This window comes from Strix uralensis, chromosome 2, assembly GCF_047716275.1.
Source record: "Strix uralensis isolate ZFMK-TIS-50842 chromosome 2, bStrUra1, whole genome shotgun sequence".
NCBI lineage: Eukaryota > Metazoa > Chordata > Aves > Strigiformes > Strigidae > Strix > Strix uralensis.
In genome coordinates this window covers 5,935,385-5,954,493 of record NC_133973.1, presented here as the reverse complement: position 1 = coordinate 5,954,493, position 19,109 = coordinate 5,935,385, and the positions used below count along the sequence as shown (strand labels likewise).

General features: G+C 37.3%; 1 protein-coding gene across 2 annotated transcripts in view; it reads right to left on the bottom strand.

Annotated features, from left to right (window-relative positions):
- The window catches only part of STXBP5L (syntaxin binding protein 5L), a 219,599-nt gene that overhangs the window by 102,092 nt on the left and 98,398 nt on the right, over positions 1-19,109 (bottom strand). For both annotated transcript variants that reach the window (XM_074853538.1, XM_074853547.1), the window contains exon 5: positions 5,979-6,113. In XM_074853538.1, coding sequence (XP_074709639.1) covers positions 5,979-6,113 — 135 coding nt within the window. The remainder of the gene's footprint in view (positions 1-5,978; positions 6,114-19,109) is intronic.

Below are 19,109 nucleotides of genomic sequence, written 5' to 3'. Positions count from 1 at the left end.
ATATTATATCAATAATAGTTTACAGAACTCATGAAACAGTATCAGACCTACAGATACAGTAATTACTACTTTCATACAGTAAATTATGCCGAATGTGGAAACGTCTACACACAGAAACATTTTGCCTCATGTAGCTTTAGTATATACAAAATGTTTTGTTTCCTCTCATTGCTATTGCAGTAGAGTTGTCAAGGAGACTGAAAAGTTGTATGCTGTCATTGTGGAACAGCCTACAAAGAAAGAAAACCACTGTTGAATTACATTAAAAGCAAAAGCAGAGATCCAACAGCTCCTGGAAAGGACAAAGAGGTGCTGGGAAACCAACCACATTTGAAGCTATCATGAATAAAACACACTACTGTTGATGCCAGACACTTGTGTATAGGCATTCCTTCAAGCTGGCATTAGGAGACTGTAAAAACTAACTAGATCCTGTCCCTTGAGAAAGGGAAAAATAAAGAAGAAACAGTAGGTGAAAATAAGACATAAGTGAAATAGTTGAGCAGAGAATTCTTTAATCCCAGTACTAGCTGGGACACAGCTGAGAATGACTGAGGAAATAAAAGCTCTGGAAAGACATGAAAAGGATAAAACACAAAGCCAAGTCCATACACAGCCGAATGAAAAAAAATGAAGGTCAAGTCCAAAAAATATCAGCAATGATTTGCAGTAAAAAATGCTTGAAGCAAAATCTACCTTCAACTGAGCAAGAAAAAAGTCTGAGCTAATGATACAAAGGATTGCAACATTTCATAGCCTTTGTTGACCTTTAAGTCCACAAAAACAGACTGCAGAAGAATTGAAAAATGGAACAAAAGGTTCCCATGACAGCTGTACAGAACTAGAAGTTTGTTAAACTAATGATACTTTGAGCTGTTTTGCACTTCATTAGAAGTTATTCCTGACAGCAGCAGGTATTAATTTATTTGGTGCGTGTTCATTTTAGGAGATGAGAGACCTGATATGCTCTAAGACCTGACTCTTACTCAGAAGAACAGGACTGAAATGAGGAAAACATTCACTGTAAAACAGGAGTCTTCAAAAAACTTGTAAGGATGGAAGCTTTTCTTTAATTGTTTTATTCTAAATTTAGAAAGCCCAAAAAGAAGTCTTCAGCAATGTTATAATTTGGACAAAGGAAAATACATAGATGATGTATTTCTCCACCTTTCTGAGAAGTTTTATGCACTCTAAGAAACATCGTGACTAACATACTGCTGTAAGAGCTTCAAATACCAAACAATCTTTAAAGCAGGTAAAAGCAATGTATGACAAAATAGAATCAAACAAAGAGAAAACAACCTTTTGGAAAAAATAGCCTGCACAATTACAGAAGCACTGTAATGGTTTCTGAGAAGAATGAAAATCTGATGGTAGAAAGTGGTAGAAGAAGTTAGGAGAGGGAAAAAAAAAAAAGAAAAACATCTGTATTAGTCATTGTTACAGAGTTGGAGTTGACTGAATGTGACAATGCTGAAAAAAGCATGTGCATAGGCAGATACTTCTGTAGTGCCAGTAGTCAGACATCTTCTGCAGTTCTGCTCTCCACAAAGGTGCAGCGCACCAGAGATTTTAAGGTTTTCTTTGCACTGATAGAGTCACGGAGAACTTAAAAAGAATGAGTAAGTTAGATACATCCATCATTCACATACTGTGGGTCTAAGCTGGAAATTGGAGTAAGAATCAATCCAACCTCAAGATGCAACTCAGTCTTAGACATGATTTCTAAATGTCTAGAAGAAGGACGCCTTGCAACTTTCACTTTCTTTATACTAGGAACTATTTCCATTTAGGTCCATGCACAGAGAGGGTTGCGGTTGCTCCTTGACTGCTACTTCTCCTCCTGTATGATTTCCTCCACTGCTGTGGAACTGCTGGCTCTGAGACACATCTAGGAAATGGGGATGGGCAAGGAAAGCAATAAGAAAGGAAAGAACAAGTTATGGCTCTGTCATAACTGAGTTCCAATTTGCCCAATTCTTTGACACTCCAAATCCCATAAATTTTGAGAAGTTTTAGTTAGTGGGGTTTTCAAACACTGGACTCTGCATGCCTGGGAAGGGGGTTTACAATGCAGATTTCTCAGTTTTAGAGTTCAGTGGACTCATATTAAGATCTTCCTTTGCTTCCCAACACCAGATGACTTTCCCAAATGTATGATCCTCCAGGCTGAGAAAATCAATCTCACTGTAGTTGGTGTAAATGAAGACACGCTGGGCTCATTGACTATTTTCTCTTCCAGACCTGTTTCCAAACACTTTGAAGGAAAAAACAGAAACTGTTTGCTTATTAGAGAATAGAAACCCAAACAGTATCATGAGCCCCAAACATCTCTGGCAAGGGACTAGCTCTGCTACATGACAGAGAAATGCTAAGTAAAAATGTTTTGACTTATTCTTCATTCTTAGCTGAAAAGATGCTTCAGTGTGGTCTGAGGTAGTGACAATGCGTGAGATGACAGAAATGGCTGAGACAAGAATTGCTAGAGAAAATGTTTCTAAAACTCCCCATATTCTAATGTTATTTCTCAGCTCTGGACAAGGCCAGGTCCACCGCAACATAGACTGTGCACAAAATTTAAAGAAATTTTTCCTGTAACTTCTGGAATCAGGTATGCCTCAGTACTGAAAATAAACTCAAACAAAAGTTTTCATGTTTCATTTGCACTATTAGTCTATTCAGGCCTTAATGTCTCCCTAATATTACATACTGTTTAAGCAAGCTGGATGATCTCTCCTATATGAGAAGACAATAATCCTTATGATAAAATAAGTATTGCAACCATCTTTTTGACACAGATCATAATGAGAAAACCACTATCACTCCAAAATACAGTGCTTTACAGATTTTTCAGTATATTTTGATGCAAAAGTAGGCAACAAAAATCACAACTGGTAACAAAACAACACCAAAAACCAAACCAAAAGCCAACTTTATAAGTCCAAGTAGCCATGCTGGACAAGGTGATAGGATTTCTTGCATCATATGCAAAGTCCAAAAATGTTATATCCAAACCTGTTTCTCCTTCAATTCTTTAAACTACAAACCTCTTCACCTCAGTCTTTCATTGCAACAGAATCACCGTGAGAAAAATAATTCTTGCAGTTATTTGATGAGCCTCACTGACTGACAATGTTTTTTTCTGAGGATGAGAGTTATGCTCTCTGGAATGAATTAATCTCAAGAAGTGTGATGAAACTCCTTCTGGGGTTGAAACCTTGGTCAGTTCATGAATAGACTATAATGAATTGTTGGAATACGTTTTCTATGCTCCATATTTTTTTCACCAATGCAACACCATTTATTGTATTATTTACTGAGCAACTTTATCATGACCTTAGAGGGACAAACTCAGTCCATGATGAAAGTCTAGAATGCAACTTGTAGGTGTTTTCCAAAGGGGGGAAATGACATGTATTCTGACCTCTTCAGGTTACCTTGGCCATAGCGTTAGCAATGTATATAGAGGCCCTCTTCAACCATGTTCTGAAAAACTAAGAGAACTGGAATTTCAGCTGTTTTTTTTTCTTTTGTACTCTCACAAAATGAGCTGTAATCCGGCTTTACAGTGATTTAGGTATGGTAATATATGGTTTAACATTCTAAAGTCAAAGCATTTCAGGTTTTTTAAAAATTAACCAGTTAAAGCTCCTATCAGTTTTCACTGTAAAGCCTTGAAATCTTAATGACAACTGAGTTAAATCCACATTATGAAAATTCACAGCAATTTCATTAGAAGAAGTCAGTGAAAAAAATGAGGAGGGATTTTGAAAGAAAGTCAAGTTATGTTGGTAGACTTAGTCTGCAATTTTAGAAACTGGATGGAAATTGCACAAAGAGGGAGAAACTCTCCTTCAGGCTTGTTTGTGCAGATGACACACATCTGACACACTCAAAATTCTATTTATAAACCCTCCGTCTGAACTAAGGAATTGAATATAGCAGCACAGCAACCACTTTTACTGGTCTTTCCTTGCCAATAAGTTTGACACAAATATGCTTGCACAGAAGGTAAACCCCTCTCCTTTCAAGCTTTATAGAGAATAGTAACATCTTCAGACTAATCCCACACTCTGAAATGATATAATCTAAGAATGTTATGAGCACTGTTACCTCTTACATTGTTCATGGTAAGGCTGAAGCTGTACCTGAAGTTTCACTTACATGTATTTTCCTATTTTGTTTCATCTTTAAAAATACCTAACATCAACAGGTCCTATGAATTTACAAAGCCCTGAACAACCTGGGCTCATAGATGAGTTTACTGCAAGCCAGAAGTTGGTGTAGAAAATTCCAGGGAGGCCTTCCATCATGAATTATTGTATGATTCTATAATACTAAAGTGTGGAAATTATGTGAAGATTGTGTGAAAATAATGTGAAGATTGAAAAATATAATCAAATAATAACATATCCATGGCCCCAAATAAAATTGTTCTCTCAAAAATACGTCTCAGTACAATTCTAAAGGAAAGTCTACTATCATAAACCCATCCTCATGAAGTACATTTAGAGTTAATAACATTCCCTTTAAAAGCTAATCTAAGTTAGATTTCTCCTGCAAGAAAGCAATAGCACTGGAACAGACATCATAGTTTGTTACCAGAGAGAGTTCAAATTACTTTACTGAGAAAAGTCACCTAGTTTGAACCTCAGCAGTAAAGGTGGCTGCTGTGGCAAACGTCACCATTATCCCCACCAGCCTCTTACTCTAATATGGAGAAATTTATCTGGAGACACACAGAATTCCCTGTCTACCTGTGTAATACAGGCAAGGACAACTTCCCAATACCATATCAAGAAGTACATAACCAGACTGAACAGAGAAGATACAGCCTTCTTAGACTAGCACACCGCTTACAGGAATCAAGTTACACTTGTGAGACTGATAGAACGAAAAGCAGGAAGGAATGAATGAATACCTGTGCTCAACTGTCACCAAAAGAGTACATGGCAAACTAGCTTTTTAAAAGAAGAAACTATTATGGTAACCATGCAGCATCTCCAAGTACTTGAGGTGACAAAGCCTATCGGTATTATGTTGTCATAACTTTCACAATTTATGGAAGAAAAATTTCAGAAAATCTAGGTATAGTCCTGCATAGGCAATACAAAGAAGATCGTTAGGAGAGGCTGTTTGTTTACTGAACAGTTCTAGAGAGGTAGTTCCTTGCACAGCAAGCTTGATGAATTTCAGTTTACTACCAGAGGTTACAGGTTCCTCAATACATGAAGGAGATGTCTCAGAAACTGCATGAAATACTATGAGTTTGCCTGCACCACTTCCTCTTGCTGGAACTTCACAGAGGAAACAGCAGAGAAAATATTTTGCATTTCTGTTGAGGCTTTTACTTGCAGGAAGCATAGATTTATCCCAGTCAGATTTTTATATGTCTCCCTCCATTTCATACCCATGACACAGGCACCTGTGCTAGCCTGTCAGAAAACTGCCATTTAACAGACACTTATCACCTTTCCCATCACTTCATCAGGCGTTGATGAGCCTAATTTAACTTTGAAATCAGCCCTGTGTTGAGCAGCAGGCTTGGTCTAGAGACCTCCAGTCTCTTCTCATCTAAATGATTCTATAGTTTAATAGTTCTCCATAGATTCTTAGGGCAAATACACTCTATTATTCTCTTCATAGAATGTTTGGAGGGGATGGTGATCAAGCTACCCTCATAAAAATAGCAAAATCTGAATTTGTGAGATTAATGATTATCTTTATTTCATGGAACTTCACAGTTAAACAGATTGCCAAACAACTTTTTCTTTTATATAAAATATAATTACACGGTCTCTATCATAAATCCAAATTCCTAATGTCCTGTAACAAAAGAGTTAATACTACAAATGCATTCATTAAAATAAAAGTTTTTCAAAATATTTGTTAATATTTGTAAAAACAAATGATTATTAAAAATTAAGACAAATATGAAAGTGACTACAGACACAAATGTAAAAAAAGTCTGCACTTACAGTTCTATTGCCTTGTTCCACATGATAACATATCCAGAAAGAATGAAGGACTCAATATTTACAATGTGTGTATTTCCCCTCTCTGTTCCAACGTAAAGCCATTTACTCTGGAAAGGTAGATGACAGTAAGTAATCCTGGAAAGAAAAAAAAAAAAGTGACTGAATATCATATCAATATTTTTTAACACTTTTGCAGATGAAATAATTTTTTTTTCCATTTTATAACTTGAGAAAAGGCTGACCATTCTGAAGAATGTGCAGGTTTGGAGGATCATTTCCAGAAAAATCATAAAAGAGAACATGAAACAAAACAGGGCCATCTTGCCTGCTTATATTAAGGTCAGGAAAAAAGAGCTGTAGCACTTGAGCACTGAACTAAGTCATGTTATCTCCATGAGTATGGAAATTGAACTATGATAGTATCCAAGACTCTCAAGTTAGGTTTTCTTACTTCCTTTCTTAGAATAAGCAATTTTTCCAGTTCAACAAACAAAAGTTAATGGACATCAACAGGATTAATGTTTTGTACAACAGAAGTGTAACACAAGAAAACGTTCACTTTATCGCTATCTGGGAGAGCAGGAGACTAGATGACTGCACTTGGTAATGCTCTTAAGTGTTATATCATAGACACAGTGAATCCTACACTAATATTATTCTTACAGGGTGATGAACCAGTGCTGTATTAGCTTGGAAAGATGTCATGACAGTTTGTCATGATAATATCTAAAAGTTTTCACAGATGATGAATGAGTAGATTTAGGTATCTTTGACATTACAGTTATTATATAGATATTACATACATTAAAGCAAAACTAAACCTATATGAGATAAAAACCCATGTGTCACTAAAATCTACTCGAATGCATGCTACCTACAGAGACTGAAACTTAATCTGATTCTTATGGTATAGACTAAAGAATTTTGACAAAAAGCAGGTATTTTGCTTGGTATGCCATATGCTATTATATTTACCATTCAGTTCCACAAGCAGGCTATTTCTAGCTTTTATATGCAAACTTGATTTAACAGCTGTGTAATGATTTTTATCCTTAACATGTTCCTCTCCCACAAATGTATAAGAACATACATATTTAATTTTTTATTGTTATGGTACAGCAATCTTTCTGAATTAACTATAAAGGAGTGAGAGGGGTGCTGGCTATCTTCCAGTAATTTGGTCCTCTCAGTTATGTGAAGTCCTCTGAGTAGAACACTTGCCACCCTTTGAATTAAAGGAATTGTTCAATATTTATACAAATTTCACATACTTTCTGTAATTGCTTCCTGTAAGGTAATCTCAGCAAACAAAAAGATTCCAAACAGATTCTACACAGTATTTGGACAGTTCTGCGGTTTTCCAAGTATCTAATCATGTGTCAGAACATGTAACATTTAATTCATTCAAATGAGCAGAATTTTTTTTTTTGGCCTTACGTATCACACTGGATTGAACACAGGTGAAATATGCAGTCTTCACATCCTAATTTATGGGGGAAATTATTACTGAATCATGAATCCAGAATAAGTCTTACCCTTTGCAGAAATCTTGTTTTGTTGATTCAAGTAAGACTTAGTATGATATAGGCTTTGTTCTATCCATCTGTACAGGGATAAATTTTACCTTTGTCTAATTTGGCAATAATTCCAGTGCCTTTAGTGGAAAGAGAACCACGTTTTTCAAAAGAATTGCTTTGAGAATGGGAATTACAGTTAGTATGCATAAATGAAAATATCTCCAAGCAGCAACTTATCAACAAATATCTGACAGAAAAAATTACAGAAATTGTATGCCACCTACATATTCCGTGCTGGAGTTAAAGCTGTTAGCTTTATTGTTCTGTTCATAACTGATGCAAAGAACAATCTGCCCTTTTCACTTTGTAGTTTTACAAGCGTGAAGCTGGTTTTCACATCTTTCCTGATTCTTCTCCTTAAACCTAACAACTCCATTTCTTTTGCTTTCTCTTCAGATGCACCATTTGCTTAGATTCATATTTAGTCCAAATTTTTTTTTATTTCTTGCATTTCTGCACTAGCTCTACTTTTCCTTCTTGCACTCCAAAGCATATTCATGCTCTGTTAGGTTCCAGCCCATGCAAAAACCTCCCTGGCCCCTAGTTGATAAATCTGCTTAACCACTTCACACTGATGTTCATTCAGCACTTGTTTTTAGTAAACTGTTAAATTACAGGAAAAGAAAATATTTGTGACTTTTAAAGTGTTGAAAATGTAGCTGTCTAGTGACTGACAACTCATGAGTTACAAAGTGAACACTAGTTGACTTGAATGCTGCTACTCCAAATTCTTGCTGTTGTGTCATCAGACTAAGCAGGCTCAAGTCCACCTGGGACCATATTAATATTCAGTCCTCTGATAAATCCATTCACAGGCCAGAACGGTGTACTGCAGAAAACTTGGTCTCCAAAGTGGAAGGCTGAATCCAATACTCTGATTATGAATAAAGTCTCAGAATCACCTCAGACACCATACGAGACTGCTTTGGTCTACTTTTTTCCCTTTTCGAAATTTGCTTCTAGGTTATGATCTCTAGCGTGTGCTGCCACAACCATCATCACACTAAATAGGTGTGTAACTTCCCAGCTACTGCATGTTCTCCATTTGCCTGCCTTAGGTTTAAAACAAGGTTTATTTCAAGAACATAATGTTTCAAGAGCAAAGCCCTACAGTAAGAGAAAAATCAGACTAAAGTACTAACTACTGGCCATCAGCCACTTTCCTGCTGGCCTATCTGAAATCCCAGGCACCAGTAGCTAATAAGTCTGGATATATAGTATGAAGGACCAGAAGATAATTAGGTGTTGCTAAAGAATGAAGAAAATGACCATAAATTGTCCTGTTTTCTTAAGCTCACCTATGTCCTCTTAAAGAATTTCATTTTGTTCTGATAGATTTATGGGACAGCCAGATAAGAAAGATTCTGCATGTTCTTTCTTCCACAATGAAAACTACCTGTGAGTCTTCATTGTTTACCCAAACTGTTATTACACATTATCAAATACTACCTTTTACAATATGTGAACTTGTAAGAAAATGTTATTGCCTTAAAGACAATCCAGATATGTAATGAACCTATTACAGAATAGGGATTACTCGACATTTTAATACATCGTTAGACTTCACCAAAAAAAGCCATATGATTTTCATATTCTTAGAAAACTATGCACTACTCTGAAGTAGGTTTTATTGTTACATTATGTAAATTAAATACAAACTGCTTTATGTATTATTGACTTTTCACTTTTACAGAAAATATTGACTTTGAGACTTGCAAGCTTTGAAGCAAGACTCAGAGTTTTAATGAACATCTTCCATTTCAGTAAGTACTGAAATTACATAACAATTTCTTCAAGAGAAAACGATGACATCTCATACTGTAGTTTTCATTGTGGATGAAAGGTATCCCTCTATTAGTCACATATCCCACACGCAAATTAAGATGTCCTTTGATGCCGTTACAAAAAACAGTCAATTAGCAAGAAAGAAAGGCTATTTTTCTTCTTGAAAAGGTAGGGGTTGTAATGATTTATGCCAGGATGAAGTGCTTCTGCCAAAATCTAGTCAGATTGTCAATCTGATTGAGATAACATGGAACCCAGTTAAACAGAGATCTGAGAATTTGTTCAGCGTTGATCACTTAACAACAAGTCAGCCAGAAATGTGGATATCATAAATTCTTAGCAGCACACGACAATATGAATCTCATTGATCATTATAAGGAATAGTAAAAAACATGGACTGAGACCAAAAAGGTGTTCCTGTGCTGCCAAAATGGTCCAATGTATTCAAAGCACAAAACAGGATATAAAATGTAATTTAAAAAAAAAACCAACAGGCGCCAAATAAAAGACATAAATCAGAATTTATTAAGCAAAAACTCTTTAGCAAAAGTCCTGTAAGCATTTCTAAAATTATGTAAGCAATATAAGAGAGATAATGGAATAACTTAAAGAGGCATTATCAAAAAAATTGAACCTCATTTTAGAAAGGAATTTATTCTGACTAACACATCTTGAAAAGGTATATTTTTTAGAAAATCACAGCACTCTACAGCCTAACAACTCTGACCAAAAAACCTCATTGAGTGTCAGTAGTATACCACAATCTTAAAATAATTTAGACTGCTACATTCTATGAAATACTAGTAAAAACTCTCAGATGGCTTAAGATCATCTTTATTACACTAATCATATTGCTCTAAGAAAAATAAAAGATAAGTTTGACAACGCGTCCTTCCGCCTCTGCTTTGGTATTTTTGTTTTTCTATTTTTAGTATGAAAAATTTTCTTGGAACACTATTCCTGGTGGAGAGAAGGGAGGAGAATAAATTGCATTTTTGTCAAAATGATGAACAGTTTTTCTGATTTATTTATTTAATTGCTCATTCCTTGACATCAAAACTGCAACTATATTTATACTATGCCTTTTTCTCTTATACAGATAATCTTAAATACGGACAAGCATAGAACAGCACTGTGCACAGCACTGACTGGCAGTAGGGTTCAGTTTCTGTAAGTTCCTACAAAACCCAAACATCAGCTTGAACTCCCTCTCATAATCTTACCAAACTAAACTACACTGTCCAGGCTCTCAGAAAAGATGGAAATCTCACAAATTCACAGAAGAAGAGGAAGATGAAACATGAAGGACCATTAACTTGAGAACATGAGTAGCCGACAGGAAGCAAGCCCAGTAGCTGCAAGGCAGGCCAGCTGTGGTCCTGGCCCAGCCTTCTGCTCTCAGCTCTCAGGAACTACTAAGTTACAGCTACTGTCTTACACCCAATTTACAGTGCGTTGTCCCAGCATGGATGAGCTCAGCTGCTGAAAATGTTGACTACCTTCTTAAGGTTATGCATATCACAAGTCTACCTTTTCATTAGAGTGATTACAGCTCTCCTCCCGATGCAAAGAATCTCCTCCAGTATCCTCTGGTGCTTTCAGTACATCCCACTAATTTATGTTGCTTACCTCAGCTGGCCATCACAGCAAGCTGTCCTCTTGGCACTGCCACCTCCCTGATACTAGCCAATGACTGGCTGACGTTCTGTCGGGTCCTCTTTCAAAGCAGCTCTTTTTAGAGAGGAATCTGTGGCCTGTGTAGCCCTCAATGAATATTCACAACCAAGCAAAACCACTGGATAAGCCCTTCCTTTCCTTCTCGACTTCTGCAGGATTTCTTCTCCCCAGCAACGAAAACCACAGCTGCCAAGGGTGCCTCATGACTTTGTATACAGTCCCCTTCTCCCTCCATCAGCAAGCACAAATTATTTCCATCCAACTCTTTTTTCCTCCCTCACTACTCCCTTAATCTTTTGGTATTTTTGAACAAAAATAATATGAAAAGTCCTCACTGACATACAAAGACCAGACTCATGTAGTGTCCCTCCTTCTCCAGTGATTGAAAGCAGACTGGCCTTTCTGAGGGAGCTTCTGGCTAGCCAGTATTCTCAGAAAGTGTAGGGTTGTTCTTCTGTCAGTTCACAAGGGAATGTTAGAGCTGAGATTATTGCTTTAAGTTATGAAATGCACAAAAGAAGATTTGGACAGATATTCAAGCAAAGTAATTTGTAGATGACCTGAAGTGCCTAAACAGAAGCACAGGCTAAAGCTACAGACAGTGAAGAAAAGGAGTTGTCTCCAGCAGATCAAGCAAAGGATGTAAACTATGAGCCAGTTGGCCTCTGGAGGTACTTACTCCTCTCCCTGGACTATATAAAAATGTGGAACTCATCAGCTCTGTAAGACATGTAAAAGACATGTACAATAGCAGCAATCCATGCAGTCTGCTACCTGTATCCTGTGATGTGTTTGCAGCAGACGGTTGTGCAGTTCCCCAGAGAGATATGAGCTGGGTCTGTGCATATTAATGTTAACTGTTTCCCCTGCAACATGAACTGTTTGAGTGATTGTATACCAGAAAGTTCTAGGAAGGCAGAAATCCAAGGTGAACTCCATTATGAGGATTTCCAACATTTAACTTAAACTCTTAGTTTATTTACTTGAGGTGTATGCACAGTCACTAGGGCTGACATAAGAGTACAGGAACTACTTTAAATTACTAATTGGCACGGCTAAGAGTCAAATGACATATATAGCAGTTCAATACATCTGGACAGTTTTTCATTTCAGGGTCTTGGTGATACTATACCACAACATTAAACTTCTCCCTATTCAAACTAGATCCTCCACATACCACACAAGATCATTTCAAAAATTTATAGTAGCCCCCCACATGCAGATCCTTAGCAGAGAGTGAAAGAACCATACATGCCTTTGAGACAGATTCTTGTGGTCCACCTGTTTTTTAAAAGTGATTCAGTTAATTTAAATAAAGAAAAATCTTCTGTTTCACATATATTTTCTGCTGGCCTCATCAGTCAACATATTTTGAATTAAAATCAGTTGGTCCTTATTTTATGTTTTAATTACTAATATAGAAGAAAGTGAAGTAGGGCTGGAAACACGTTGTACATACAGTGCATTGGATCCTGGTGACAGTACAACAAAGGCATTGGAATATTAAACGCCATCATTATTTAGGGATATCTGAACACAAGAGGAATATTAACGTAAATAATATTCTTGAAATACTGCATGAACATTTCCATCTCTGGATTTTTTTCCAGTTGAGCGTTATACACACTGTTGTTTTTAGACTACAGTGCATACGCTACAATCAAACTTTATGACAGGACTGAGCAGGTGAAGAATATCTAATGAAGAGTGTAATAATTAAAACTTAGTTCTACTTTTCTATCAAATTAGCCAGGAGCTGAATATAACTATTCTGTTGAAAGTCACAAACTATTTACAATTAAACACAGTGTAACAAGTTATCATTTAGCTCACATGCCTATTTCCTGACTAAACCATCAATACCTGCAAACATTAGAACCACATGAAGACATTACTTAAGTGTATTCCTCTTGAAGTACTCTGTAAAGATTAATGTTTTAAAGAAAGAGACAGTAAAATTAATTGCTTTACATGAGGCAATTCAATATGCGTTCCTTATGAAGGAACATGAATGAAATATGGAGTCAAACCAGTGCTAACAGTTACTTTCTAGTCCTATACATCTGTTTGCCAACGTCCCTTTCAAGTTTGGCATCTCAGATTATTTAGCTTACCCAATCAGTTCACAGAACAGTTTTATTTGCCTTTATTTTATATTGCTTTAGCTGCAAGTATTCATTACAGTCATTATTTGTACAACAGCAATAATTTAGTGGATTGTAATATAAGAAATAAACATTTGGGGATCCTCTCTTCTGCTTAACACAGGTCATAGGATTTCTTCAAATTAATTAGCACTAGAACTAGAACAATTTACTAAAAGATACCTGTATTGATTTAAAGAATTTCAATGATGGAAGATACCCTACAAATGCTGAGGTACAAGAAATCAGGATTACATCCCTAAACTATAATTTAAATATAAATATATCCTAAGCAAAGTATTCTTCTAGCTATTTGTGAACATGCTGCATGTAATTAACAGACAGACCCCCCTCCCCATTTCTATAAATTCTACTTGGAAAAACTGTTAAGAAAACATTTTGACTTTATAGTTTCATTTTAGGCAAATAGGCTTAAATAGTGCTGATAGATACCTTATACAGTTATTTATTTAGACAAAGAAAAAAGCTTATGCAGCTACTCTACTGCAAATTATTTAGGTGTGTCACCTGGCTGGAGGTCCACTGCTGCTTTGAAAGGGTTTAAGATACATGCATTTTTCACAGTGTCCCTTACCTGAAATATGATACATAAACAAGCTACAAGAATAACAGAGGAATATTAGAAGCAGAAAAAAATTAGTAAAATTTTAAGAAATGCAGGTGAAAATCTATTTCTTTCTCAAGATATTTGGGTTTTGTCCCTAGCTGGGTTCTCTTTAGCTTTGATCTATTGGCACATTCTGAAGTATCCTGATTTTTAGGAACTGGGACTGATTATTAATACTTTAAAGTTTTAATAACTAAAATATAAAGTGCAAAGCACTATCAATAATATATTTGGTTCCTCATTTTCCTTCTTTCCTATTAAAACAATCGAGAGTAAAAGTAGGCTGTTCCTCTGTTGCTTCAAAAGCAAAACTTCTGGACAGATGAAATAACCCTATAAGCTTAAAGTTAGGCCCATTCTTGATTTGTGAGTTTACTATTTCAAATTAATTTGCAATCACATCTGTAATTAATAGTTTACAGAATTCCATAAATGTTTTAAGATACAAATGCTTATGTTAACTACACAAAATGTTAGTGCAGCAACTATATGAGCATTTATAATGGGTGTTAACATAAATTATTTACAAGCAGTTGACTCAAACATAAAAGAACCTAGAACAAATCAGAAAGAGCATGTTCAAAAACAGATGCATTATGTTTTATTAGGTTAGTAAACTGGAGATCTCCCTTGACTAAAGACTGAATTTATGTATTTAGATAAAACCTTATGAGGTTATCATGAGTCCTTTACAAGGACAGTCAAAGTATACAGCATGCAACAAGTCCTTTGTTTTTTACCATTTTTCTTTCTTATAACTATCTTACAACTCCATAGAAGATCATCCTGGCTTGTTCAACATCCCATAACACATACAAAAAGACAACTGCACTACAACTTCCTATAATACAAGACACAGGCATTTAAATTCTCACCGTCAGGAACTCAGTGGCTATCTGTCTAAGCAGTAGCACTGTGTCGTGTTAACTGGTATTACTGGAGATCCAGAATAACTTAAAAGTCACTCATGAAATCCCGGTGTGAAAGGCGATGACAACATTTGTAGTCTGCACTACTAATAATTTCTTTAAATCTCAGGATGACAGAAAATTATTTTCTTTCTGTGGTGGTGTAATTCCTCCTCCTGCTCCTTGCTGGGCTTGGTGCACACCCCCCCCCCATGCCCCCCCCCCCCCCCCCCCCACTTGCCTTGGGCTACAAACCAATCGAAAGGACTACAGAGGCAGTAAACAGAGCATTAAGGCGCCCCTTTGATGAGCCTGGCTTTGCCCTCCCTCTCACTTGGGAACTGTTATAACAGTCCATCACCTCCTGACAGCCTGGTACGCCTGTACCTGGGATGTGGTCGAGGGAGAACAGTAACAGAATTGCACATCCATCAAGTTCTTGGCCTGTGCAACTGGTGGAAGACACCAGAACATTTCATCATTTGAGCTGGGCTGGAGTGAAAGAGTACCTGACAAAAGTCAATTCTCTCAGGTCCTATAAACAGTGACCTCAAGTGAGACCCCCTGAGCTCTCCTGGACTGCAGCGGGCCTGTGACCAGCATCTCCCCTGACTTGGAACACCTCAACTCCTCGAGGTACCTACCACGTGCCGTCAGAGCCAAGGGGAGGCCAGGGTGAAGTCGATCCCCTCGAGTCTCAGTTATTGCCCATTGAGGAATGCCCATGCATTGTGAGTATTTACTCTAAACTCCAGAAAAGGGAAATTTTAACTTTGGGCTAGCTTCTCTTTCACCCACCTCTCTACCTACTGATGTGTTCAGGTATACACAGTTATTTTCACAGGTGTGGGTACATACGTATTTCACTGGATGCAGGTACTTTTGTCAGTCTGTGTGTTTGTACATCTTGTGTTTATGAATATACATATATAGAGATAGATTTAGGATCCTTTATAGTAAGTTAGTGTGAACCTTGTCATTTTCAAACCTGTAGTTAAGTCATTATTTTAATCATGGCGTATTTTACTGAATAATTTTGTAAATGCTTAAATTGGCTAATGATTAAGTTCTTCTAGTCATTAATAAATCTTGATTTGCTGCTAAATCATTACAGTGTTAATATTTTCATCCATGACAAATTGGTGTAGTTGGCAGGATGACAAGCAAAATCACTGAATACTTATAAAAACACGGTATCCAACCAAACCCCACCTTCCCAGAGGACTGGGCTTGTAATAATTGGTATAACTGGGAAGAGGTAGAAAAACAGTTAACTGATATTAGAGGTACAACTAAAGTTGGAAAAGATAAAGGTAAAATTGGTAAAATGTTGGGAGTGTGCCTAGAAGCTGCCTGCCAGGAACAAGAAAAACTTAAGTGTAAAATACAAGATTTACAAGATGAGATTGCAGGTTTCAAATCTACTGAGTTGCTGTTATCAATTAAAACAGAACAGCTGCAAAAACAAGTTAAGGAATACCAATCAAAACAGGAAAAGCTGCAGGAATGCATTGAAATGATACTAACGCAGTCTCCAAAACCCCCTGATATAGTTCAAATCAGAAAATTAATTGTGACTCCTGCAGCCTGGGATGGCAATATTTGAAGTGATTCAAATAACAACAGCTCCAATGAAAAGAATTCTTTCCAACCGCCTGAGCCCCCCCCCCCCCCCCCCCCCCCCCAATCGGACCAATTATTAAAACAGAATAATTGGGCTGGTGTGACAAATCGCATTAGTATAACAACCCCATTTGATCCAATTCGGATAGCCAATTTACAAGACTGTTATGGCTGTAAGCCTGGAGAAACCAAAACTGAATACCTATGGAGAGTGTCTCTAAATGGGGAACATAGAATTTTGCTAGATGGCGATGACGCCAATGGCTATTGGGGTCTTGGTGTCTTTTTGAATGCTGGCCCCAACCCCCTGAATGACCCCCACTCACTAACAAGCAGAGTGGCATATTGGGCTGCTGGCATCGATGCTTTAGAGAGAGGAGAACCTCTGTTGATACCTATCAAATCTCTAAATGAGCTCTCCATGGTTTTTACAAAGGCTGTCTGTATTCAAGCCATGCATCAACATGATCCTATTGATGTTCCTGTTTTGGCACCTGTAACTCCTGCTGTACTTAAACCACTGATGAAAGGAGCCCCTGCCACACTCAAACCTTTCCTTATTGAAAAATAAGATGAAATCCAGAGAGACTTAAACTGTAATGAACGGGTAAACATAACATGCACTGTTGGAAATGGTGAGGAAGGAGGATTAGAACAGAGGGAACTACCCACTTGGGCGTCACTAATGCATGAAACTATAAATCATGCATGAGAAATGGGATAGAACAAAATTCCCAGTGAAACAAAAAATACAGGTCGCACTCTTATGCAAATCACATCAGAACATTTCCCAAGAACAAAAATCCTCTGACCAACAATGTAAGGGCCAGAAGTGGAGAAATAAACTATGGAAACAAGCACTGGCACTAGGAATTCCTAGAGCCATGATTCAGAGACAGCGTTATTCTGAGTCTAATTCGGGCATTTCAAAAATATAACACTCCAAATACTCCAACTCCTCCATAGCCAGCTCCCAGAGAGAGAGATCTTCCTTCCTCCTTTCCTCCTTCACAGGGATCAGTTACAAAACACAAGATCAAAAAACTAATAATGCCTGGATGGCAATTGGGCCTGCCCCTCCGGCAAGTAGAAGCTCATCAATGGTTAAGAGAAAATGGCCCTTACATTTTAATTCCAGTTGGTCCTCAACAACAATTAACAAAATTTTTGATTGATATGGGGGCACAAATTTCAATAATTACACAACGGGATGCCAATAAACTAGGCATACGACCTAGACGATAAAAGGTTAAAACTACTGGAGTTACAGGAACTAGCACTGTGTGTCAAACAGCAAAGGTTAATTTATGGCTCCCTGATGAAAAGCGATCAAATAGCACCATGAAAATATCCTAGGTTTTGATGTGTTGAACAGCTGGATCTGGCATTTGCCGGATGGTAGTTTGTGGTCCTTTGGTTCAGATGCCAACCCTAACCCTAATAAAAATCGACAAACTACCAAAGTATGTGTACTCCACGCAGCCCCAGTATTTCCTGAATCAAAAATCACTAATGCCCTGCAGTATCCAATTTCTGCTGCAGCACAAACTAGAATTTCTGAAGTAATTGCAGATTTAGAAAAATGACAAATTATTTCCAGAACTCAATTCCCCTACATTTCTCCAGTTTGGTCAGTCCACAAACCGGATGGGACATGGCATTTAACAATTGATTATTGGCTCTTACATGCCAATACAGCCCCACTGACAGCTGCAGTCCCTAATATTGCAACTTTAAGTGCTGTGCTACACTACAAGCCGCTGCACATCCTTGGATGGCAGTGCTAGATGTAAAAGGTATGTTTTTCATGGTTCTCTTACAGGAGGAAGATAAAGAAAAATTTGCTTTTACATAGGAGGGTATCCAATATACCTTTAATAGATTCCCACAGGGATGTAAACACTCACCCACAATTGCTCATGCTGCGCTTGCTGAACTTTTACAGTTTCACTCCCTGAAGAGGTAAAACTATATCCATAGATAAATGATATTCTAATTGGAGGAACCCCTCCTAAAAAGGTGGGAGAAGTGGCAGCAACAGTTTGGCAAACACTGCATGAAGCAAAAATTGAAATTCCACCTGAAAAATGTCAGGGACCAAGCAAAGAAGTGAAATTTCTGGGCACTTGGTGGATTGCCAGAAGCACAGCAATTCCACCAGACACTCTAAATAAAACAGAGCAATTGCAAATGCCCCAATCTAGAAAAGAATTACAACTAATGGGTACTTTAGGATACTGGAGAAAACATGTACCTGGATTCTCCATCATTGCCCGTCCACTATATTCACCTTTACAAAACTGTGGAAATGGGACTCAGAGTATGAAGAAGCAATAAAAACCCTAATACAGGAATTAAAAACATATCAATCTCTAGGACCTGTCCATCCTCATGACCCTATTATAGCAGAATGGGGTTTTGCAGAACATGGAACTTATTGCAACTTATTTCAAACAGGTCCTGATGGACTGAAAAGACCTTTACTGTTTAGCTCGACTGTATTTAAAGAGACAGAACAAAGATATTCTGAGTGGGAAAAAGGTCTTTTGTCTTTAGTCTGTACAATTAAACAAGTTGAGAAAATGCATCAAGAACAAGCTGTTCAGACTAGAGGTCCATTTAATTTATTAGACACAATCCTAAAAGGGACTGCTCCCCCAGAGGGAACTGCACAAAAATCTACAATCAGGAAGTGATATGCCTATCTAGTGGGTGTAGCAGATGAAATGGAATTGACTGAAGGACAGACAAAAGTTTCTAAATTACAAACGCCTATTAACACTGGCCCA